Here is a 25756-nt window from a genome sequence, read left to right as displayed (position 1 = left end):
GGCACCCAGGCTTTCCCCACCCAAAGGAAAGTCCAAGTCCCTTCCCCTGTGCCCACATGTCCATCACATGGTCCAATCAATCCACTGTCCCAACTGGAGATGCCTCCCAGTCACGCCATTTCAGGTACAGGCTGAACATCCTTGACTCTCAGAGAAAAGAATGTTGTGATGGCTAAATACCTCTACCAACTCCATGCAAACCCCCTCCAGTTTCCCACAAACTAAGTGTGGCAGCCCTGAAGATCCAAAAGGAAAGAGAGCCTCCAGGGCTGACAGACTGCCCCCCCCTCAACCGATGATCATGTCCTGGAATGATAGGAATGTAGGAGTTGATTTAGACAGTCCCTAATCACCTCCCCCTACCCCCCCCCCCCCGGACACTCTGGCTTATCAAGGAATTTATCATGGAATTGCTTTACTAATCTATCTGCCTTTACATCCCAGCTCTTAACCCAGGTAGCCTCAGACAAAGGGTATCCTTTCCAATGAACTAAATATTGCAATTGACCCCTGTGTAATCTAGAGTCTAAAATTCTCTTAACCTCATAGTGGGTCTCCCCTTGCACCATTATGGGATGGGTGCTGGTCGGTCCTGTGATCTCAATCTTGAACTAACTGCTGGTTTCAGCAGCTGCAGTGAAAAATTGCGCTTTCCCTAGTATGCGTGGGAGATTAAGCTGAACTGTCACTGGGTTAATTACTATCACTCTCGGAAAAGGCCCTAAGAATTTTGGTCCCAGCTTCTTGCTGGGTAATTTCAATAGTATCTTTAAAAGATTCCACGGAGGTTGCAAGCCTGACCTTCTTTCCTTGGTTCCCAGCACTTTCACTCCTCAGATATCTTTTGGGTCCTGCAGGCCTAAAAGACTATAAGGAACAGCCATCTGGAGCACACTTGGGAAGTTTCTTTGGTTTATCTTTTTCTGGAGAAGCACTGCAAAACTGGGTGCCTCACCTGATCCCAATTCAGTCTCAGCATTATCTTTGTGGTTTCAATCCACCATTTTCCCCACCTGAAAGTCAGGCCCCTTGTATCTGATGGGTTGCCTTGGTAACAGATCTTTTTCCTGTCCCTCAAAACCATTCCCTCTGCTCTCTACAACAGCTCACAAAATAACAAAAGTAAAGACAAAAGAAACAATAAAGGTACAATAAAATTACTCGTACAAGATAGTTACAAGATGGCTTTCCAGACAAAAATATCAATGTACCTAGAGTTTTGGGGGTATTTTTTTTGGCTTTATTCAGCACATAACAGCAATAATGTATCTTGTTTCCCAATCTTTCCAAAGTCTTTTGATGTAAGACTCTAATTTCCATTGGAAGATCCTAAACGCAATTTGCCAATTTGTGGAATTAAGGATAGTGTATGATAGTATGCATGCTTTGGTATCTCTTCTTTCCTTGGTATTGTAAACTGGTTTTCCAATATGTTGGCCACTGCATCATTCTCCGGATTTGCTGGCACAATGGAATTAGCATCTTTACAGGTTTTCTGTAGCTTTCCAAATTTCAGTAGAGATCCCATCCATTCCTGTAGCCTTCTGACTTGTCAAAAAAAGGGCATGCATAGCCTTTAGGAGGCTTATAGACTCTCCTGAGGTCTACGGGGAGGGGGGGGGGACAAAAACAAGTAAAAAACAACCTTTTCTAAGACTTTTTGTCCCCTTGGCTTTGGTTCCTCTTCTTGTCAATTTGTACTGACAGTTTGTTTTTTTCTGTTTCTTCTGGCCAACTTAAAATTTTTAATTTAACATCCCCTTTGGTGCTCAGGACTTCAAAGCAATTCTCATTACAGGTAGTCCTTGACTTACAACTCCTTGAAGTTTCAACAGACTTCAAAAAAGCTATTTGCATCCATCCTCAAAGTTATGCCTGCTGTTCCCCCTGCAGTCATGTGATCGCATTTCGGGCAGTGGGCAACTGGCTTGCATTTATGACTGATTGCAATGTACCCAGTTATGCGACTGAGATTTGCAATTTTTTTTTTGCTGTTTTCCAGCAAAAAAACCCCAGATTGGATATGCTGGATTTACTTAATGATCGCAATGACTCAAATTACCACCATCATAAAAATTGTAGTAAAATTGAAACTGATCATGAGTGAATTGACTTACAATCACTTATGACTGAAATTCTAAGGTCCATTGTGTTTTTAAGTTAATGGCCACCTGTATCATCCCTGAAAATGGTGGATATATGCTTAAATGCCACATTGTGGAAATCATTATTTTTTTTTCTCCATGAGCAGCTTGTGATGTATTCTAGTCAGTTCCTGGCCACTTGTTTGTTATAACTTAGCTTTTCCACTTACTTGTACCAATAATATAGTCAATTTGATTTTGTGTACACCATCTTGCAATGTAATATGTGGGCATCATTTTTATTGTTGCAAGACTTTGTTACCAATGAAGAAATCAGTGGATTAGCAGATATTGATATCTTGCTTCATTTGTGTTTTTAGACCCTGCCGTCCAATCACATTTTCCTTATTATTTCCAACTTTGATATTCTAGTCCCCAACCTTTAGCACCACATCTTGGTTGCATATTCCACTGAACCGATCATAAAATTTGTCAATCTTCTCTTCTTCTGTATCAATAATTGGAACATAAACTTTGATAATTGTCCTAATTATTTCTTGACCATGAAGTCTATTTGATATTATTCAGTCATTAGGTGTATTGTACGCAAACACTGTCCTTGCTATATTTTTCCTGACTATGAAAGCAACACCACTGCTTCTTTGTTTTCATGAGTAGTATCAATCAAATGAAGATACTAATTTGTCTATTATTTATTTCATATCCTTACTCTATTACTTTATAAATAAGTCAAGGTGATGAACATACCTATTCCTCTTCCTATTGTTCTCACAAAAACCCTGTGAAGTGAGTTGGGAAGAGAGAGCCTGCAGGCCCAAAGTCACCCAGCTGCCTTTTATACCTAAAGTGGGAATCGAAGGCACAGTCTTCAGGATTCTTCAGGTTTTTAAGATTTCTAGTGCTTTAACTATTAGACCAAATTGGGTCTCATCCAGTTGTTTAATCTTTCACTCTGTACAGCCCTCCCATATTCCCAATATAATTCTGTCTTTCCAGCTTATTTTTTTCTTGCATGTCAGATTAATAACTAGATCTCTAGACACATAATAAACATCATTAATTCTTTCTAAATAGCATGTAGACTATCATCCAAACTGAGGGGCCCATATCTGAAATTACACCATCAATCACTTTCTATTGTTTTCTATGTGATTTTCTTGGTAAAACAGGGATGCTTTACCACTGCTTACTATAAATTGTCATAATCATTAAAGTGATCATCCATCTCTAGGATTTTTCTATATAAAGGCTGTCTGCTCCAGGTGCCTTCTCACTGTAGACAGGCAGCTGGGATGGTCTTCATGCCTTGAAGAATCCTGCTGGTAGGATTGGCCTAAATTCCCAACGTTTGTTACTGCTCCCTCCCAGGAACAGCCACAGCCACTACAATGAGGCAGTACAGCAGGACCTGAGAGGAAATTAAAATTAAACTAGAAGTACAGCCACCTTAATAATAATGAGAAAGGGAGAAATACAGTATTCATTCTTTCATTCCAAAAATATTGCATCAAAATGTGAAATACTGACTTCCACAATTCTCACAAATATTAGCCTGAAGTTTTCTTGGATTGTTGGCTACACTTTGAGAGAGGTAAGAGTCCTAGGCCAGGATATAAACTATATTAATTAGATGATTATCATCACTCTGAGTATTTAATAATTTCCTTCTGAAAACATTTTACAAGTGACAACTGAAACCATTACAAGTACATTTAGATAAGCTGAGGTGGCTGCATTCAAGAATCTGGAGAGAGCATGCAGACTTTTGAGCTATACATTTGATATAGGCTAATTATAGTCAGCTCTTTAACTATAAATTTTGCTTAATTAAACAAACTGTTGATTGTTTTTATTATAAATACACTAATTTTATTATAAATACACTAATTTTCTTACAATTATTGGACACATACTGTACAATGGGTCAGTGGAAATAGAAGATTGGAATAACTGTAAATTTGCGGTTCTTGAACTTATCATTACCAACTTGTGTTGGCAGGTTTCTTTTGGAGCTTTCACTGGCTTGGGTCCAAATATTAAAAGTCTGTATCTGGAGAAAAATAGAATGTACAATTTACCTAATTTACATGGCTTCACTGCTCTGGAGATAACCAACTTGAATGATATCTCTTTCTCCTGTGATTGTCGACTTCTCCCATTACGCAAGTAAGTCATTAATTCCCAGTACTTCTCTTCTAAACTAGAAAATGTGTCCCTTTTCTTATAAGCTGGAATGAAGAAAAGATATTAATGACCACCTATTAATAGTTTCATACAAAATCAGCTAATGGTAACTAATATATATTATTCAAGACAGCATTGACACAAAATTTATTTATTTATTAATTAGACTTATATACCGCTTCATAGGGCTTTCAGCCCTCTCTAAGCGGTTTACAATTTTTTTTAGCAAATTGAGTCAGCAACTTGCCCCCACAGTCCAGGTCCTCATTTCACCCACCTCGGAAGGATGGAAGGCTGAGTCGACCTTGAGCCGGTGAGATTTGAACCGCTGAACTGTAGATCTCAGTCAGCTAAAGTGGCCTGCAGTACTGCACCCTAACCACTGCGCCACCTCGGCTCAGTAAAATCATACAAGTGCCTACTCATCAGATCTATTAAATTCTTTTTTTAGAATCAAATCACTTTTTTAAAGTAGAGGTGGGGAGGGGCTAAAAAGTTTGGAAGAATTGAATTGTGCAATTGAAGCTGCACATGATTTGAGATCTTCCCATACCTAGTCCTTCCAGATGTGTTGGCCTGCAACTTTGCGAATTTAATTCTGCCATACTGGTTAGTGATTTACAGGTGTAACCCCAGATTATCTGGGGGATAATCCTAAATATTTTTTCCTTCTTAATACCTTGATTTATCAGGAAGCCGACAGTAATTCAGTATTGGGGCAGGTCGTAAGAAAATAATAATGTCAATATCAGTTTTTCTTGTTTACATGGAATTCGAGAAGCTGGATAGGGTAATTAGACAAAAATGACCACCAATTTGGCCAATATATGTTGCAGAAAAGAATGGCTTCATGATAAAGAGAGAACCTTGATGATAGAATGTGTACGTATTCAAATGGAACAGTTATAAGAACTTTGAAAATATTTGAAATTATAATTTAGTCACAAATATTCATTTTCTGGTAAGATAATTGAGAAGGGGGTAGCCAATTTCCAAGTTCATTTGGATGACAAGATCCATTTCAGTTAGGATTTGGGTCAAGCTATGGCACTAAAAGAGTTTTGTTCATCTTTTGATGATGCATCTTAGTTACTGAATGATATTAATGCACTAGATTATTCAGGTTCTCTAGTAACTTTTGATATTATTGATCATGATTTATTTTTTGTTCAGCTGTACCAGAATGGAACGGTACCCGGTGCTCCAGGCAGGCTCTGGTATGCCCGTACTGGGGCATACCGTCTGCAACCCACACTGAGCAAGTCTCATATCACCATTATTACATAAATATCCATGGCTCAGAGCAGTGTTTTTCAACTACTGTGCCGCGGCACACTAGTGTGCCGTGACATAGTGTAAGGTGTGCCGTGGGAAAATTACTTTATATATAGTCAATATAGGCACAGAGTTAAATTTTTTTAACATTTTCTAATGGTGGTGTGCCTCGTGATTTTTTTCATGAAAAAAGTGTGCCTTTGCACAAAAAAGGTTGAAAAACACTGGCTCAGAGAACAATTTTATACCTCCCTGCTGCTTTCAGATACTAACCCTGCTACAATATATAATGTTGACAGGTTCTGTGCAGCAACTTAAAAATCCATCAGAAAATGTCTTGTTGTACCATAAACCAGTTTTAATTATCACCAAGTTTGTCATTCTAGACTACTCTGTTTTTTGATAGGTCTAATTTGTCGCCCATTTAATGCTCCTACCCTTTTAATTTTTTAATGCTTTTTAATATTTTGTACGCCATCCTTATACTTGTCTTTGACTGTAATAAAGGCCTTATTTTATTCAGATACTAGAAATAAAACATCTTAGAGCCTGTCGGCCCACCTCGCTTTCAACAACAGACTAACTAAAGATGCCTCTCCTGCCAGAGTCGCATTTATTTGGTAGACAAAATGATTCTTATGTGTAATTATCAGGCCACAGAATGTTCCCTCAAAGAAACATATTTGCTCCTCAAAATACTAAAAGTACATATATTTCATCAATCTAATATATAACAAAATAATTTTATTGATATGAATAATTGTTTTAAAAGGTATACTTTAATTTTGTGTTGCAAATAGTTTCAAATGTTTGTGTAAGTAGAATGGCTGGAATAAATATAATAACTGGATGGTGTGGTGCAGTATCCTTACTGAGATAAGAGAAGATCTGGGATTGTTTACCTGGATTTTATCTCATAGCCATGAACAGTGAAAAATTGGTTTGGGCTAGCAATGCCAAAGAGAAATCTCAAGATTTAAATTTAACTGACTCTTCTTTCTTTCTGCAAAGCGTAGATGATGGGAGAGGAAATGGAATAGCTAATCGAACTACAGATATTCAACAACCACTTTTTAGCAGCTGACTTCTGATTTACTTTTCTCAGTGGAGGAATTATTGATCTTAAATGCTAAAATGTTAGCCTAGGTTAAACTTTGATTGCCAAATAGTGATTATACAAGCTCATATAATTGATGGTTGAATCTTCTGTTGTAAAGCTGATCAACTGTTTCATGTTTTTCCTAGAAAATAGTAATTCTGTACTGAGAACATACTTGGAAACATCATAAACAAGCAGCATTTTTCCTGCTTCCTTGTTTTTACAAATTTCTTAATATCTGAAATGTGAAACCATACAAAAAAATATATCCACAACCCCTCCCCCCCCCGCAAAACTCCAAGCCAACAAAAACCCACCCTTAAATAGATGCTGTAAAATCTGGTAAAATCATAGTGTTTCTTCTTTTTCTCTATTTTCCAGGTGGCTTGATATCTTGAATCTGAGAGTAGGGGCCACTTGTGGATCTCTGCCAAATCTATATAACCAAAAAGTGAAGCTTGTCACTATCTTCCAAAATTGCCCAGGCTGGAATATCCAGAAAGCCAAATAAACCAGCTAAACTGTATCCAAAATCAGGGATGGAACTCACTCCAAATAAGGGATGCAGGTGAGGAGCTCAGGAATTAAGGAAAAGTAAAGTAATTGAGAAGTCTCTTGATGGAAACATACTTTCAGTTTCTTATAATGTTAAGAAATTTGAGAAGGAAGACCTTGGTATATGCTTTTATCATCTTTTGATCTACATTATTTGTCTCGTTACAATGAACAGTCCAGCAATGTGAAAAACAGAAAGTACATTCAAAATTATGCATAGTATAGTTGTAGTCTCTAAACTATTATAATTTGGAAAACATGTACATTTATTTTGCATTATATATTCAGCTAGTAATTATAGGGCAGTAGAAATTGATCAATCCATTTGGGAAGCAAGATTTAAATATGTTTTCCACATGTTTGCTTTAACATACCGATAAAATGGTGAAGTTTGTGCTGTATTTATATTGTTTCTGAATTGTGCCTAAATAAATCATTTGCATAAGTTCAAAGGCATTTCTTAGGATATTGTTCTCCTAGTGTGTGCCTATTAGATATGCTGGGACTACAACTCCTAAAATTCCTAGCAAGTACAAAAACTTAACTCTTTTAGGTGTAGAACAGGGGTGTCAAACTCAATTTCACTGAGAGCCGCATCAGGGTTAGGTTTGACCTCAGAGGGCTGGGGGCATGGCCGAGGGATAGGCGTGGCCAGTTCAATGTCACTCGTGTTGGAGGCACCTGTGGTGGCCAAGTGCTAAGGCAGGACTTCCCTGAGACCCTCACTCACTCATTATAATCTCCTTCCTTCTTCTTTTTCCTTCCCTCTTCCTTCTCCTTCCCCTCTTTCCTTATTCTTCCTTCATTGCTCTCTTCCAATCTTTCCTTCTTTTTCTTTGTGTTTCCCTTTCTCCTTTCCTGTCCCTTCTTGCATGTTGAAATGCAAAAGGGAAAACATTTCTCCTTTTGTTTGTTCTGATAGCCCGCTGCCAGCAAAAGTGGAACTCGGTGTGTGTGGGGGAGGCAACACGCGTCCCCCACCCCCAAGCTGCACTTTCGCTGGCAGGGGCACTGCAGGCATGTCCTTTGCTGTTTCCAGGCTAGCTCCATGGGTCAGAACTAAGCACCCTGTGGGCGGGATCTGACCTGTGGGCCTTGAATTTGACACTCCTGGTGTAGAAATACCGTTTCATAATAAGACACTGAGCTTCTCAATTTTCTTACCCATTTTCCTGATCTGCCATTTATTTCAGCAGAAAACTTTTCTTGAGTACCATCCCAAAAACTTGCTTTGGAGGCAGTCCGCTGTTGACCGAAATAGTGACAACTACTGTGGTCAGGCAAATTACAAATGCCCTGTAATACATCCCTGCCTTGCCACAGTGTTTTATCATGCAGAAATTCATCCATAGTAGTATTCAGAGCAGCACTGTAGACCTGCCTTTTTACATGATGGGATAGAATATATGTTCCAATAATTGTTTAGAGGCTGATCGTATCACATAAAAAGCTAAAGTACAGTCCAAAGGGGTCAGCAATTTACCTTCCTTGATCCGTGAAGAACTGCTCTGCAGAACCATTGATATTTATGCTGCTTGAACCTCTAGTCGACATCCTCATCTTTTAAGCAGCTAATGAGCACTGGGCTCACTGTTGCTTCTGCTTTTATGCCTCCATCTTTTAAGCAGGCAATTGCAATAGAGTGTGCTTGGGGTACTGATTCCTTAACCCCATCCTTTAAGAAGCCAAGTGTATCAAGGCTTGTTGCAGCTTCAACGTCCATGCTGCCATCCTGCTCATCTGCCCTGTGGATTTCTGGGGACTCTAGTTCCATGCCTTCATCCTTTAGGCAGCCAATTATTATAGAGCGTGCTGGAGCTTCTTGATCCATGTCCTCATCCTTCACTGGCACTGAATGTTGTGGAGTTGCAAGCCTCATCTTTGGGCTTTCAAGCATTTCTTCTTTCACTTTCACAGCAACAAAGGCTAAGAAACACAGAAAAAGGCTACTGATCAATTACAGAATAAAAATCTAAAAGGTCTTAAACATGAACAAAATGCTAGTAATAACGTTTATTCCTAAAAAGAATTGCCACTATTCACACATAAGTATTAGGAAAACTAAACATCAAACAAAAATATTTCTGGATTCACATATTATTGTTTCTTATCAATTTATCCAGAGAAACAAAATTACAGATCATGCCATGAGTTAACTCCCAAGATTTCAATATTTTCTTCATAAAGTTTTAGCAAGCTACTCCTTTTAAAGTAAAAGTGTCAAACAAAAAGTTTTCAAATTCTACATCAAAAATGCCATAGTCATTAAACTAACATTGCAATTGTTAAGCAAACCCATTCTTTGCTATCGGGCATTTTTTGCAGGAAACTGGAAGTAAACACCAGTTCCTGGCAAAAATGTTGTAAATCACTGTCATGTGACCGCAGGGTGCTGCAAATGGTCATAAGTGTGGGTTGGTTGCTAAGCATCCAAAATGCAGTTACATGATCACTGAGCAGGGTGGATATCATAACTTTGAATATGGGTCATAAGTTCTATTATCAGGGTCTGCAGTAATTTTGAACAGTCACTAGGTGACCAATCATAAGTTGATAATTATCTATACTACAGTAGCTCTTACAAGTTACACTGCAAACCTGTCCATGAAAACCTTCCCAAACTGCCTGCAGTTAAGCAAGTTGATATGTGCATATTAGCAATTTTCTTAAGACTACGCTCTTCCTGTTCACGTTTACGAATTGGAGAAATGAAGCACTATACCCGTTTCCTTACTTTTAGGCAGTAGTTTTGAAGAAGTCTTGGATTTAGTTTGTGTTGCCTCAATTTTTGAAACAGTTGGTATTCCCTCCTTTGATTTTAAAGTAGGCAGCTTTTTGGTAACTTTTGTTTCTTCTTTTGTTTTTGGAGTGACCACTTTCTTAGTTGCCTCCTTGATGGAGCGGGCTTTAGCAGTCATCTTTTTTCCTTAGCAAATTGAATAAAAACAGTCATACATCTACCTCACAATTCTGTCAAAGACCTCACAGCAGCTTCATTGTATTAGGGCTGTACAGTTGTATACAGGGAGGGGATACTTATATCATTTTTTTCCTGTAAAATATCTGCATATAAAAATGATTGTTTTTCATGGCTAACTAATCTATAATTGTGGTGGAAAATATAAAGCAAACAATGTGAAGTGATCCCCAAAATGCAGCTGAAATGATACAGATGAGTTCCTGGTTGATTACATCAATAAGGATTGATAATCTAAACTCACCTATGAGACAAATGAAGTAGATGTACTAAGCTATAATCACATTGATACAAATCTCATTGAAGGTTATTTTAAAATTATAATTACTAGGAACTGACACATATTTTTAATATATCTGCCTGGGTAATTCAACAGAAGCATAAATATTATCAAATGCCTTGGAGACATCTATGAACATTTGGGTAGAAGACCCCTCCAACTTGTTTGCTTGTTCATTAATTTCTCTGTATCCATCTCACCTACAACAAGGTGACTCTGGGTGGCTTAGTTAAAATACTTCTTCAGGGGGAGCCAGCTGAGACTTTAAGCATATAAAACTGGTGCCTATCATAATAGTAAAACAGTGATCATTTACACCTATAAGGGCCTGGACTTAATTTGTGGCATCTACAGCTATAAGAAATAAGGTTCTTTCTTCTAGATGTCATTCCCAGTCTACATTTTGTATGCTGATGTGGAGGGATAGAGACAAAATAATTAGTTAGCCATGGCACAGGATACACATGCCACAAGGTGCAAGCAAAGTCCATCAGAAAATTAAGGCATGAAAGAGTCATAGTAAAGCATCCTGTGATGTCCTTTAAATGTTATCAGACTGCAGAGAAAAGCTTGATAATTTTATGCTCATTGATATGTGGTTGTTAAGCAATTAGCAGGCTCTTATAGAACAAATATGCTTTCACAATCTTAACTGCATATTTCATTGCTGACCTCTACCATCAGTTCCTCTGAGTCCTGGACTGAATGAGTCCATATAATTAGAGGATCTTTCTGTTACTGGTATCCCCCAGACTTTGATCCTAAATCCCCATGTGGTTTTAGCTTTGGCTTTTTAAGTGCTTTGATTGCCTTGCTTGCAGTTGCTGAATCTGCCATCAATTTCAGCAGAGAACTTCTGTAGTTTTCACTGCCTATTGCTCCACAGCAGTTTAAATTCCTTTTCTTCTCATGTATGATTATTTCTGGGCTTGAAAATCCTTCTTGCCTTTTAATAGACACTGAACTTTAATGCATACCCCTTTTCCTCTTTACTTTATTAAATCAAGGCTTTACTATAATTACAAGGGATTGCATTCAGGGCTGTCTTAACGCATGGGCGCTTGCCCATGGGCCTCACAAGCATAGACGCCCCATAGTAATCTGTGTATGTGAACCCTTCAATGTACCTTGTATCATATAAATACAGCAACAGATCTATTACATTTTACTGCATTTTTAATTAATACTAGCATGCAAATATATGTTTAATTTTATCAACCATTTACATTATTATTTCTAGTAGTTGTCGTAGGGTCCCCAGTACACTGCTTTGCCGGGGGCGTATAATGCTGTTAAGATGGCCCTGATTGCATTGCAGATCCTGCTAAATATTCCCTGACTGACTGATGTTGCAATGAATATCACACAGAGAGAAACTGATCCAGGGAAACATACCATCTTATTTATCTTGAGGTAGATTTCTTGTTTTTCCTTTCAGATTCTGCTCTATTCAGCAGGACAAATTAACAAATTTTGCTTTGTGATTAAGATGAAACAGAGATACTTAGCGAATGTGCCTCTTACTTTTCTTTCCATATGGTTTTCGCTTCCTCTTTGAAACCTCCTTGGCAAATGCAGGCGATTCAGATTCTATTATCAAGAGAAGAAGTTTAGAATGGTATGTTGTACAGGATGCAAGAAGCAAGAAGCAGCAACTAAATATAAAGACATAGCTACCACTTGTTTCCAGGATCAGGTCCTAACTTAATGGGTTTGCAACTTCTTGTGTAAGAACTTCATAGCCTGAGGGAGAAGAATAGGAGGAACAGGCTTCTGTATTTTGTGTCACAGCCTAGTGTTGCTGCCTTTGTGTATTTTCTTTCTGAAATCTGGTATACTAAATTTCATCTGAATCTCTCTCTCTCATATATCATATCGTACTTTTGAACCACACATCTGTCTCAGAGTGGGACTCTACAGTCTGGTAGAGCCAAGAATTCCAATATTCTATTAATATTGTCAATCACAGTAAAAGTAGTTTTAGCCTCCTTGGAGCTGATTTCTTGATGTGGTTCTACCTAGTTGAGCAGACACAAATGACTGAAGGTGAAACAGGCACCCTCCCCTTAGCAGGTTGTCTGGACAGCCTCCTGGCCCTACTAAATATAGCTCCACTGGGGAGAGAGAGCACACTGCCATTTTTATTAAGTTTGGGAAATGGCACTGGATTCAAAGCATTGGCATACATGGCACAATAGGGATGGCACAGCAGTTTATGGATTAAAATGGCGCATGTTAGGGATCCATCCCACTCCAAAGGGAGCTCCTATCAAAATGACTGCCAACACCAGCTCCTCTTAAATTACCTCTTTAGCCCTCGCTATGGTTCAAAGCTTTTACATAGAGTAAGATTATGGTTTGGGTTGGGCTGAAGCTTCTCTCTCATATCCAGTAGTGTAACTGTTTATTTTTCTCACCTGGATTCACTGGTGGCTGCAGCTGGTAACCTATCAATTCACACCAACCCACAGGATAGATATCTGGTGATTCACAGTCTACCCACTGGTCATATTCACTGTCCCAGCCATCAAAGTGAATTCTGAGGAGCCGATGGACAATCCTTTTTATTGTTGCCACACAGATAAGTCTTGGCTCCATCAGGTCTACTGCTTCTATTTTAGCACCCACTTTGAAGCCATGATTTGGACAATCCTAAAAGAATAAAAGCAAATATATAATACATGTTATACATTCTTTAAATCTGGCAATCTAAATCCTTGCAAAAATGTTTCTACATTAAATTTTATTGGGAAAATTTATCAACAGGTTTGGAAAGTATAAAATGGTCTAAACACAAAATATTCAATGAATCAAAGAAAGAATTAAAATGCAAACATAGGCACACACTAATTCCAGAGCTCAAATTAAAACAGAAAATTTTTTGATCATGAAGAGTTGGATCTATCTATATCCCATAGAGGCTCATTCATAGTAGAATAGGAATTATATTTTGTATTTAATTGGTTACTATTGATTTCACATTTTTTTCACAAGGACTGGTACTGTGAATAAATATGAAAGCCAGCATGAAGAAAAGGAAGAAGTGGATGAGGGGATGGAATGTAACACAAATGCTTCCATTAAATATTATCTGCTATTTATCAGGACAGAGACTCATTTGTTTTTATCATCTTGTCTGTGAAAACATTACTCACCACACTGAAAAGATGTGCTGGTGCAGATTTTGACCTAGTCTTGTCTAGATAACTTGCCCAATTGAAGCTCTTAGCATCGTATCCTAAAATATGAAATTGGGAGTTTTCTGATATGAGAAAGAGGAAGGAAAAACTAACACCACCATTATCAGAAAAAGATGGACATTATCAGAAGACATGGTGGCAACCTTCAAGATCAATGCTTCATCCTCATAAGTATAACTAATAAAAAGAAACGCATAATCTATTGGAATACAGAGTAAAACTATTTTTGTAAAATACAGATTAGCAATAATAATTGTGGAATTTATTATATGGAGCCCCAAGATCCAGGACTTTGATATTTTAACTCTGGATGGGTGGCACTGCCCCAGAAGGATCAGTCCACAACTTGATGGTTCTTCTGGACTCGCAAATCCTGTTCAAGGAGCAGGTGGCAGTCAAAGCTAGGACTGTGATTATACAACTTCAGATTGTGGATCAGTTGCTGCCTCACCTGGATCAGGAAACCCTGCACTTATTCAATCCTTAAGTCATCTCACATTTCAACTATTGCAAAGCTCGCTACATGGGGCTACTCTTGAACAGCATTCGGAAGCTGCAGCTGGTGCAGAGTGTGGTGGTGTGGGCAATTTTTGGGGCCCCAAGAGTGGCCCATTTAATATCGTTGCTCCACAAGCTACACTGACTGCTGTTTTGTTTCTGGGTGCAATTCAAGATGTTGGTAATCACCTTTAAAGCCCTTCATAGTATGGGTCAAGGCTACTTGCAGGGATGTCTCATCCCAATGGGTTTGGCCCACCCCACCTGTGCCAGCAGAGGAGGCAAGCTACAGGCTGCATTGGACAGGGTATTTGGTGGATGGTGTCCACGAGAGGAGCCATTGCGCTTGCCCTTCAGAATATCTTACTCCCTGGAATGAGATTGTCTCCAATCCTCCTGACTTTCTGCAAGAGCTTAAAGATTGGCTGTGCCCCTTGGCTTAGGACTCCAATGGGGGGATGTGGACAGATGAATAATAGATCGCACCTCCCCCCGTCCACTCATCCTACTCCCTCCTTCCCCATCCTTAAGGGAGGATTCAGTTCATCTTTTTATTGTGTATAGGTTTTGTATTCTTTTTTCTTTTTAATATTGTAAACTTCCCAGAGTTATCTTATGCTAAGATGGATAGTCAATAAATTTAATAAAAAAATTAAAATAATTATTTAAAAGAGCAATGAGAAATATTAGTATGAACACAAACATTTGCATAACCATCTCCAATAAAAAAGTGGTGAAAGAGATATTCTTCTTCAGAACAACCAGAGGACAGCAAGAGGATTCTGACCAAACCTGCCCTTCCAAGAGAAAAGGACAGGAACAGTTGATCATATTCTGTCTTTAAAACCAAAAGGAAAAACCCACAAATAAAGTATGAAACAGCCTTGTCCAGTTTTCTGCTATTCGAATAAGTTGGGACTCTAACTCTGCCATGAAAAGCACTAGGTTAAGACAGGCTGGCCCAATGTGACAAAGTTGTTTTCCCCAAACTATCTTGTAAAAAAGAATGGTGCCAATTTTGCCATAAAAGCAAACTAAGAAAAAGCAAAATTTCACCTTTTGGTGGAATCAGCTCTATGTTGTTGTTCTTACAGAAGCCAGTAGGGAAAATGGAATGCAGGGACCCATGATAGCAGAACCATTCAGAATCACTTTCGGAAGTTGTGCCATCTATGCTAAGCATAAGATAACCATCTAAAAGGACCTAAACACGTTAGATAAAGACATATTTTATGATAGCAATTCCCAGCCTCACCAAAGTCAAATGAAGAAAATCTGTAGCAGACATATAATTGGAAAGGCCAAAGCTAGGTAGCGTGCCATGTTACCCCATTTATTTTATAGAAATTTATTCTTCGCTTTTCTTCCATGGAGAACTTTTCTTCCAAAGAACTTAATGAAGCCTAAGCATTTACTTTTTTAAAACCTATTTTAAAAATAGCGATTCCCTAGTTCATGCACAAAAAAGAAAAAGTGGATTCCTAAATACCCATTAAAAGAAAAAAAATGGGTCTAAAAATTCACTGCAAAAACAAGAAAACAAGTTATTTTGGGGCAAGTTCGACAATCTCAGCACCCCTTTTTATATCGCCCAAAGTCTCATGTCTCAGTTTTGTTTGGTTTACTGACTGCAATTACATTTTGGTTACTTACACATGTCAAAGGGCAAAGTCTGGTGCACCCTAAGGTTTAAATAACCAGAGTTATATTCCATTCCTTCTATAGAAGTTATAAATTGAAAGTCTAATAATGCAACCAGAAAGAAGGCTCAAGAACTATCAATAAAAAACCATAGCGAAGCTAATCCATTTTTAAATTCATTAAGGTATACTTTATTTCCAGAAATGAAGAAAGCAGAAAAATCTATATGGCAACATAGGAGGAAGGTGAGTATTTCTTTCTCTCCCAGGTCCAATATAAGGATGGCCCATGTCTGAATAAGGCTAATTAGCTAATAAAAGCTTTATCAGCAAGCATGTAATTCCCAATTCCATCAGGGCCAAGGATAGCAAGAGGCATATTTGTATTACTACAGTCACGTTTGCTTCTTCACAATACCTTACAGATGGTAGCCACACAAATGTTGCCAGGATTCAGAGGATCAATAGCTTCCAATTTCATGCCTTCCTCAAACCAGCCGCCTGCTGGATAGACAGCACGTACCTATAATAGATGATAGAAGAAAGTGATAAATGGGAATCAAAGATATGAATGTCTATAGGAATATGCTGAGATTAGTGGACTGATCAACAACTCAATCCAATGGGCAGAGCCCTACATTTTAATTGCTTTTCAAATAAAGCATATTGACTAACTTTGATCAAGCTGCTCCCTTATCATTTTGACTTCTTAGATATTAGATAAGAGCTATCACTTTAATATCACAATACAGTGCAAGAGCCTACAGGATAAACATACAAAAAGTTGAATCATTTCAGCTGCAAATATATATAAAAGCACACATCATTCACATTTTCTATCACTTGTCATATTTCTATTTGGATCTGAAGTTGGCACATAAAAGGAAGGGCTCTTACTGAGGATGATTAGGAAGGAATATTGTCTCTGTTCCTGAGATGTTATACTAACCACATTTTGTTCTGATATCCCAAGCCTTGTTGGATTATTCTGGCTGTGGCTAATGAGAATTTCAACAAGAGGTCAAGATGGTTTGTTCATACCAGGGGTGAAATTCAGCAGGTTCTGACAGGTTCTGGAGAACCGGTAGCGGAACTTTTGAGTAGTTTGGAGAACCGGCAAATATCACCTCTGGCTGGACCCAGAGTGGGGTGGGAATGGAGATTTTGCAATATCCTTTACCTGCCACGTCCACCAAGCTACGCCCATGGAACCTGTAGTAAAAAACTTTGAATTTCACCACTGGTTCAGACCCTAAATAGTATGCCAGGAACTGCAAAAGTGGAGTAGAATTATATAAAATTATTTAAAAATGGGTGGGGATGAAAATGAAATATCAGTGTATTATTTTTTACAATTAATGTAAACATTTAATACACAATATGATATCATCTCCTTATACTCCCTTTTTGCAACCCCGTAATTCTTTAATTCAGGTAGAGTCAGGATGACTGGATGGAGCTAAGTGTTTACCGGCTGTATGCCCTTCTTGACACCACATGGAGTTCTCAGTAGATGTTTTTTCATTCCACCCTAGGAGAGAAATATCTGCTGCTATCTAGGATTGAACTCTCAACTTCCCAAGTGGGAGGTGAGTATCTTCACCACTAGGGCACAACACCACTCTACGATCACAGCTACTTACATCTCAATTATTTTTCATATTTAAATCAATCTCTCTCTCTCTCTCTCTCTCTCTCTCTCTCTCTCTCTCTCTCTCTCTCTCTCTCTCTCTCTCTCTCTCTCTCCTCCCTCCCTCCCTCCCACACCTCTCCACTCAGATATGGGGAAGGAGGAAAGAAACATAGAAACATAAAGGTATGAACATTTGATGATGGAAAAATAATCAGCTGGGCAGAAGGATGTTGAGAGTTGCACTTGACCTAGCAGGCCATCCTGAGGTCTGGGAGCAGCAGAGGAAGGCTGGCTTAGTCTTAGAATGATTCTTTTTTTTTAATCACTAAAAGCCAGTTCTGTGTCTCTGGAAAAAGTTTATTCTATTTATTCTTCCTTTAGCTCCCAGAGACTCATTTCTTTACCCTACATCGGTCAAATTCTTACACTGTGTTTCTTGGACATTATCAAATCCATCTCACTGTACTACATAAGAAAGATTTCAATAGTTTCACAGAATATATCCAAATTACATTTTTTAAAACTCATTTTAGATAACTCTAACATGCAGGACAGCACTATGAATCAGACTCATTCATACCTTTTTGAAGAGATATGGAACAGCATCGCAGTAGATTTTCCGGAAGGTAGGATGGTTTGCCATATCATTATTCTTTTCTTCCATCAGGAAAGACATATAAAGAAAGCAGTTAGAATTGAAAGAGAGCGGATTTCTAGCTATTCATAAACTTTAAAAGGGAAAAATGGAACAGTACAATGGTACATTAGCAATCTCAAATAATTTCCAAAATAATGATACACACACACAAACATCTTAATTGTGTATAATATACATTTATTGTATTAACAATAAGAAATACATTTATAAAAAAAATAGGTTGAACATATTCTAATGCAATTTCTCCTAACTATTGCTGATCTGTGAGAGTACTTTGGTAATTCATCTGTCTGTCTGTCTGTCTATCAAGGTTGAAAATTGTTGTTTTAGGACAATATCCAGTGAACCAAAGTAGATAGGAATTGCCTGGTGTGCTCACAAATACTAAGAAGGGACTGTCACTGCTATCTGCTGGGTAAATATAAACTTCTGGCCTCAATACATAAAAATCCTGAGCAGTCGCTGTTTGCATCCAATATGAAACTCACCTGTTTTTTTCATGCTATGGCCAACCCTTCTGGACCAGCCTACAGGATGGATTAGAGGGCTACACATATGGCACCAGAAATCATCATCGCTGTCTCCATCCTCATAAAGAAGCCTCAGCCGGCCACCAATCACAGTATCTACAATGGCCATTCGTGTTTGGGATATGCAGGCCTTGTTCACTACTTCTACCCTCATGCCTTGGCGGAAAGGATACTTCATGTTCTCGGTCATCTGAGTAAACCAGAAAGTGGACATAAAGATGGATGATCAATTGTTTTCTTTGGGAAACCCCACAACTCCAGAGCCCAAATCAGAATTTTAAAAATTAATTTCCATTAAAGGAGTTAAAGCCACACAACTCTGCAAAACAGAAACACTGGGACATTATTATATCCCAAAACCAAGCTCTAACCTAGTCATTTGCAAAAAGTACATATTGTGAAGCTATCCCACCATCTTCAGAGTAAACACCCAGGGAAATGATCTGGAATAGAACTACTGTTTGAGGAAAGTAGAAAACTTAAATCTTTCCCTTAGCCCTATGGATTAGCCATTCTTTTTCAGCTGCAATTATAAAAAAGTAGCAGAATTAAATAATGGGAGTGAAGATGGAATTAAAGTTTCCCCTTCATGCCTGTTATAGTCACATTCAGGATCAGGTCACAGTGTAATCTGAAAAAGTAAACACAATTGGGTAGCAGTCTTATTCTTATTTTATGGATTAGGTTCTAGTAATAATCTGCAAATCAGGAAGTGCTACAAAAATGATCATGAGCTCCCTAAGTGGTGTATTGCCAGCTGGTTTCGCCATCTCTGCACTGAATTGAGATGATGGGATAATAATGACCCATCATAAGTTTTTTAAAAAAAATCCTTTATGGGTAGGGGCAGGATATACTGTCCCCCCGGCTTTAAGACCAATTCTGCTTGATTTTATTCTAGAATTTCTCAACTAGTGATAGAGCTGTGAAAGTATAGTGATCTTAATCCCTAAGAAAAAGAAAAATTGTTTTCCTCCTGTCTCTTCTTAATGAATAAAAATATTATTTAATACCATTAGAGAACATAAACTGATTTAATGGATATCTATACTATACTTAAATGAAACTTTTTGAACAGTAAGTCCTTAAAATGATCAATATGTTATTTTCATTGAAAAACACAAAAATTCTTCCTTAAATTCATCATTTCATTACTTCATACTGATTACAAAGAAATAATTTTGATGTGTAAAATATACTTTCACAAGGATTATCAGCAGGAGAAAATTTCTTGTTCCCGCAGCAAATGTAGCACAATGAGAGATAGACGTTTTGTTATAGTGATTATATATCCTTTATTATAAAAGATAATCCTTTATTTCAGAAATTGGGTCTTTAGGCTTATTTTTCAAAAACTCATTTTTATCCTTTATTTTGATCATTAACTTTCACTGTACAAATTCAAAACTAAATGCATCATCTTTCACACTGTTGTGAAAAATATGGAAACTGAATTGTCTTTTATAAATAAATTTACATATATTGTTTGATTTTAAATATGTTTTATTAGCATAAAGGTCCTTGTTTGAAGGCTGGAGCTTGAGCAAATGCTGCCACTATATTCACAAGAGGAAGGGGTGCATTCCAGAGGAGTAAAAGACAATTCAGTTCAAATATCTTGTGTGAGAGAAAGAGAGTGTGAAGACAGCCCCTCTCAGTATCTGCTTCATGTAAGTATTAGTCTGCTTCAGTTAGGGAAGATTCTATCTACAGGTATAGAACAATAAAGAAATCAGTTTGGAAGAATCACTATATGATTTCTTGGGTTTTTTGTGAGTCTGACAGCTGAGCTGCTAAGCCTTCAAATTTTGGTCACGTCACTGCTATAACTTTGGGCCCGGGCCATACATTCATTTTTTTCATCATTGTCATAATTTAAAGAGTTCATGAATGAATAGTCATAAATCAAGTATTATCTGCATTCAGAGAATGGATGAACTTCAGAGATAAAAAATGTTTTAACTACCATTGCATAAGGTATTCGTAATTTTTTTCATTACAATATGCTATTCTTAAACAGGGTTAAAATACATACTACATTAGACTGATCTTCTTTCACCACTGTTGGTTATAAATCCTCTCTCCAAGTATTCTATGCAGCATTAACTCTGGAAATTAATTTACTTGCCACTTATACCTGATTTGAATGAGCTATTGAAAAACTAGATTAATCTGAATAATTTTGCTAGAGTTCCCATCCTCACCTTTAAATGGAAATCAACTGGGATTGTCCGAGCCCCCACCAATTTTTTCATAAGGTACCCTCTCCAGTTTGTAAACTTTGAATTGATAGCTGTATAGAAAGATTTAAGAAAGTCAGTATAATATGCCTTTGGTATCTGTGGAAGTACACAGAACTGAATCAAACTCCTTCTAAGAACTGAATCAAACTTCTTCTAAATAGATTCTTTTTGGTTATATGCTCTGCTGAACATTTTTCTGGAATCAATACAGAGACCTTTGAATATAGGGTCTAAATAATGATTAAGCATCAACATCTTGCTGTAGTGAACATGTACTCAATTTTCCAACAATGGTATTATCTCTCTAAATAGATAGCTGTTTCAATGAAGTACAATCTTCATATACAGGTGAAACTTAAAAAATTAGAATATCATGCAAAAGTTCATTTATTTCAGTAATGCAACTTAAAAGATGAAACTAATATATGAGATAGACATTACATGCAAAACAAGATAGTTCAAGCAGTGATTTGTCTAATTGTGATGATTATGGCTTACAGCTCATGAAAACCCCAAATCCACAATCTCAGAAAATTAAAATATTTCATGCAATCAATATAACAAGGATTGTACATAGAACCATATCGGACCTCTGAAAACTATAAGCATGCATATGTATTCATGTACTCATATCATGAAGTGCTCCAAAATCTCCTGGTAGACGGCTGTGTTGACCCTGGACTTAATGAAGCACAGTGAATCAAGACCAGCAGATGACATGGCTCCCTAAATCAACACAAACTATGGAAACGTCACACTGGACTTCAAGCATCTTGCAGTGTGTGCTTCTCCATTCTTCCTCCATATTCTGAGTCCTTGGTTTCCAAATGAGATGAAAAAGTTGCTCTCATCAGAAAAGAGGACTTTGGACCATTGAGCAACAGACTAGGTCTGTTTTTCTTTAGCCCAGGTAAGATGCTTCTGATGTTGTTTGTTGTTCAGGAGTAGCTTGACAAGAGGAATACGACATTTGAAGCCCATGTCCAGGATCCGTCTGTGTGTGGTGGCTCTTGATGCACTGACTCCAGCCTCAGTCCACTCCTTGTGAAAGTCCCCAACACTTTTGAATGGCCTTTTCCTGACAATCCTCTCCAGGCTGCACTCATTCCTGCTGCTTGTGCACCTTTTTCTTCCACACTTTTCCCTTCCACATAACTTTCTATTAATGTGCCTTGATACAGCACTTTGGGAACATCCAACTTCTTTTGCAATTACCTTTTGAGGCTTTCCCTCCTTATGGAGGGTGTCAATGATGGTTTTCTGCACAACTGTCAGGTCAATAGTCTTTCCCATGATTGTGATTCCTACTGAACCAGACTGAGAGACCATTTAAAGGCTCAGGAACCCTTTGCAGGTGTTATGGCTTAATTAGCTGATTAGAGTGTGGCACTTTGAGCCTAGAATATTGCACCTTTTCACAATATTCTAATTTTCTGAGATTGTGGATTTGGGGTTTTCATGAGCTGTAAGCCATAATCATCACAATTATAACAAATCACTGCTTGAACTATCTTGCTTTGCATGTAATGAGTCTATCTCATAAATTAGTTTCACCTTTTAAGTTGCATTACTGAAATAAATGAACTTTTGCATGATATTCTAATTTTTTGAGTTTCACCTGTATACTGTATTGCAAAGAAGTATTATATACTGCCACTTACCCTCCACTGTGCTAGTTAAGTTTAGTTTAGTTTAGTTTATTAGTTTTGCATGCCGCCCACTCCCGAAGGACTCCGGGCAGCTTACAATAAAAAGGGAAAGGGGATAAATAAGACAATACAACAATTTAAAATACAACAACATTCATAATTAAAGTGGGGCTGGATACTTCAACAGCCCCAGGCCTGCCGAACAGCCAGGACTTAGTGGCTTTATGGAAGGCCGGCAGGGTAGTAAGGGTCCGGATCTCCACGGGGAGCTCGTTCCAGAGGGCCGGAGCTGCAACAGAGAAGGCTCTCCCCCGGGGGGTCGCCAGCAGACATTGGCTGGCAGATGGAATCAGGAGAAGGCCTAGTCTGTGCGATCGAATCGGACTTTGGGAGGTAATTGGCAGGAGGCGGTCTCTCAGGTACCCAGGTCCGATGCCATGTAGGGCTTTATAAGTAACGACTAGCACCTTGAACCGTGTCCGGAGACCAATGGGCAGCCAGTGCAGCTCGCGGAGGATAGGTGTAACGTGGGTGTACCTAGGTGCACCCACAATCGCTCGCATGGCTGCGTTCTGGACTAACTGAAGTCTTCGAACACTCTTCAAGGGCAGCCCCATGTAGAGCGCGTTACAGTAATCCAGACTTGAGGTGACGAGGGCGTGAGTGACTATCTGAAGGGCCTCCCGGTCCAGATAGGGTCGCAATTGGTGCACCAGGCAAACCTGGGCAAAGGCCCCCCCTGGTCACAGCCGACAAATGATGTTCTAAAGTCAGCTGTGGATCAAGGAGGACTCCCAAATTGCGAACCCTCTCTGAGAGGCGTATAATTTCACCCCCCAGACTGAGAGATGGGATAGTTAGCCAATCTTTGGGAGGGAGCATCAATAGCCACTCAGTCTTGTCGGGATTGAGTGCAAGCTTGTTCGTTCCCATCCAGACCCTGACAGCCTCCAGGCACTGGCACATCACTTCTACCGCTTCACTGAGTTGGCACGGGGCGGACAGATACAATTGCGTATCGTCCGCATATTTATGGTATTTAATCCCGTGCCGGCGTATGATCTCACCCAGCGGCTTCATGTAGATGTTAAATAGGAGGGGGGACAGGACCAAACCCTGCGGCACCCCATAATTGAAGGGCCTAGGGGTCGACCTCTGTCCTCCGACCAACACCGACTGAGACCTGTCCGAGAGGTAGGAGGAGAACCACCGAAGAACGGTGCCTCCCACTCCCACCTCCCGCAACCGTCGCAGAAGGATACCATGGTCGATGGTATCGAAGGCCACTGAGAGGTCAAGGAGCACTAGGATAGAGGAGTGACCCCTATCCCTGGCTCGCCAAAGATCATTGATCAGCACGACCAAAGCAGTTTCCGTGCTGTAACCAGGCCTGAAACCGGACTGAAAGGAATCCAGATAAGCGGTTTCATCCAAGGACCGTCGGAGTTGAAAGGCCACCACTTTCTCAACAACCTTCCCAACAAAGGGGAGGTTGGAGACTGGACGATAGTTACTCAAGATGGCTGGATCCAGAGAAGGTTTCTTCAGGAGGGGTCTCACCACCGCATCCTTTAGGGGGAGCGGGAAGGATCCCTTGCGGAGAGAGGTGTTAACTATCGTCTGGATCCAGCCACGTGTCACCTCCCTGCTGGTCGAGACCAGCCAGGAGGGGCACGAGTCCAGTATACAGGTGGAGGCACTCACCGCTCCCATGGCCTTGTCCACTTCCTCAGGAGCGACAAGTTGAAACTCGCTCCATAAACTCCGCTCAAGACCTTCCCCCGGTACCTCGGCTGGTACCGTGCAATTGGAGCCCAGATCTGTCCGAATCCGAGCGACTTTATCCGTTAGAAACTGAACAAATTCCTCAGCTCTACCTTGTAAAGGGTCATCTGTGTCCCTCCCTTTCAAGAGGGAGCGGGTTATTCTAAACAAGGCGGCTGGGCGCGATTCAGCGGATGCAATAAAAGTGGCAAAATGCACACATTTCGCTGCCCATATTGCCACGAGATAGGCTCTGATATAGTCTCTCATCAGTGCTCGATCTGACTCAGAGTTACTGGCCCTCCAGCGGCGCTCTAGGCGTCTCTTTTGGCGCTTCATCTCCCGGAGTTCCTCGGTAAACCAAGGAGCTCTCCTGGATCCGCTACCTCGGAGAGGTCGCAAAGGCGCAATCCGGTTTAGAGCCCCCGTCGCCGCTGTATTCCAAGCAGCGACTAAGGACTCCACCGGACTGTGGACAAGAGTGTCAGGTATTTCTCCAAGCGCCATCTGAAATCCCATAGGGTCCATCAAGCGTCTGGGGCGGAACCACCTAATCGGTTCCTCCTCCCTACAGTGGGGGATTGGTTTCCGAAAGTTAAGCCTCAGTAGGAAGTGATCAGACCATGACAAGGGCAAGATCTTAGTACCCCTCAAATCTAGATCATGCCTCCACTGCTCCGAGAGGAATACAAGGTCAAGTGTGTGACCCGCTGAGTGAGTCAAACCCCGAATTACTTGAGTCAAGTCCATGGCTGTTATGGAAGCCATGAACTCCTGCACCCCATCAGAGCATTCACCGAGCGTAGGCAGGTTGAAATTCCCCAGCACCATAAGCCTGGGGAACTCTACCGCCAGCTCGGCTACTGACTCGAGGAGCGAGGGGAGGGCTGTTGCAACGCTGTTGGGAGGTAGGTACGTTAACAACAAGCCCACTTGACCCCCAAGGTCCAACTTCACCAACAGGGACTCACACCCGACAAGCTCTGGAGCAGGGATCCTACGAGGGACTAATGACCTTCGGACGATGACAGCCACTCCCCCACCCCTTCACTGGGGTTGCGGCTGATGGAGCACCTGAAACCCTTCTGGGCACATTTCAGTGAGGGGGACTCCTCCCTCCGGGCCCAGCCAGGTTTCAGTAATACATGCCAGGTCTGCCCCCTCATCTAATATTAGGTCCCGGACGAGGGGAGCTTTGTGAACCACAGACCTGGCATTTAGCAGCAACAGCCTGAGACCAGGGCCCTGACAACTCTCGCCATCTGGCCCTGGAGTGGAATTAACAGGGCCGGAAGGGGGGATCGCTGTGACGTAACGCACACTCCTTCCCCGGTAATGGCTAGCCCTGAAGTTCCCATCGTACCTGCCCCTCCCCATAATGACCGTAATGCTCCGGCCCACCCCCGCAACCGTAGACCTCATTTCCCCTCTCACAGCCTCCGCTCCCTCCGGCAGGCGATTTATAT

General features: G+C 39.9%; 1 protein-coding gene across 3 annotated transcripts in view; it reads right to left on the bottom strand.

Moving 5' to 3' along the window:
• Positions 1–4169: 4169 nt before the first annotated feature.
• Positions 4170–25756, bottom strand: part of L3MBTL2 (L3MBTL histone methyl-lysine binding protein 2) — a 34857-nt gene continuing 13270 nt past the window's right edge. For 2 of the 3 annotated variants that reach the window (XM_014052079.2, XM_087723215.1), the window contains 10 exons: positions 20839–20927; positions 18593–18824; positions 18027–18103; positions 16232–16336; positions 15230–15377; positions 13631–13713; positions 12893–13127; positions 12000–12065; positions 9953–10144; positions 7332–9144 (listed from right to left, as the gene is read on the bottom strand). In XM_014052079.2, the coding sequence (XP_013907554.2) occupies positions 8762–9144; positions 9953–10144; positions 12000–12065; positions 12893–13127; positions 13631–13713; positions 15230–15377; positions 16232–16336; positions 18027–18103; positions 18593–18824; positions 20839–20927 (1610 nt within the window). In that variant the 3' untranslated portion in view covers positions 7332–8761. Of the gene's footprint in view, positions 4334–7331; positions 9145–9952; positions 10145–11999; positions 12066–12892; positions 13128–13630; positions 13714–15229; positions 15378–16231; positions 16337–18026; positions 18104–18592; positions 18825–20838; positions 20928–25756 lie in introns of those variants that run through there. The other variant, XR_015697724.1, reaches the window with a different exon arrangement.

Source organism: Thamnophis sirtalis, unplaced genomic scaffold (assembly GCF_051295495.1).
Source record: "Thamnophis sirtalis isolate CommonGarterSnake01/CBP01778 unplaced genomic scaffold, rThaSir2_p1.2 scaffold_9, whole genome shotgun sequence".
NCBI lineage: Eukaryota > Metazoa > Chordata > Lepidosauria > Squamata > Natricidae > Thamnophis > Thamnophis sirtalis.
Note: the sequence above shows the minus strand (reverse complement) of the source record. Positions and strands in the feature narration are given on the sequence as shown.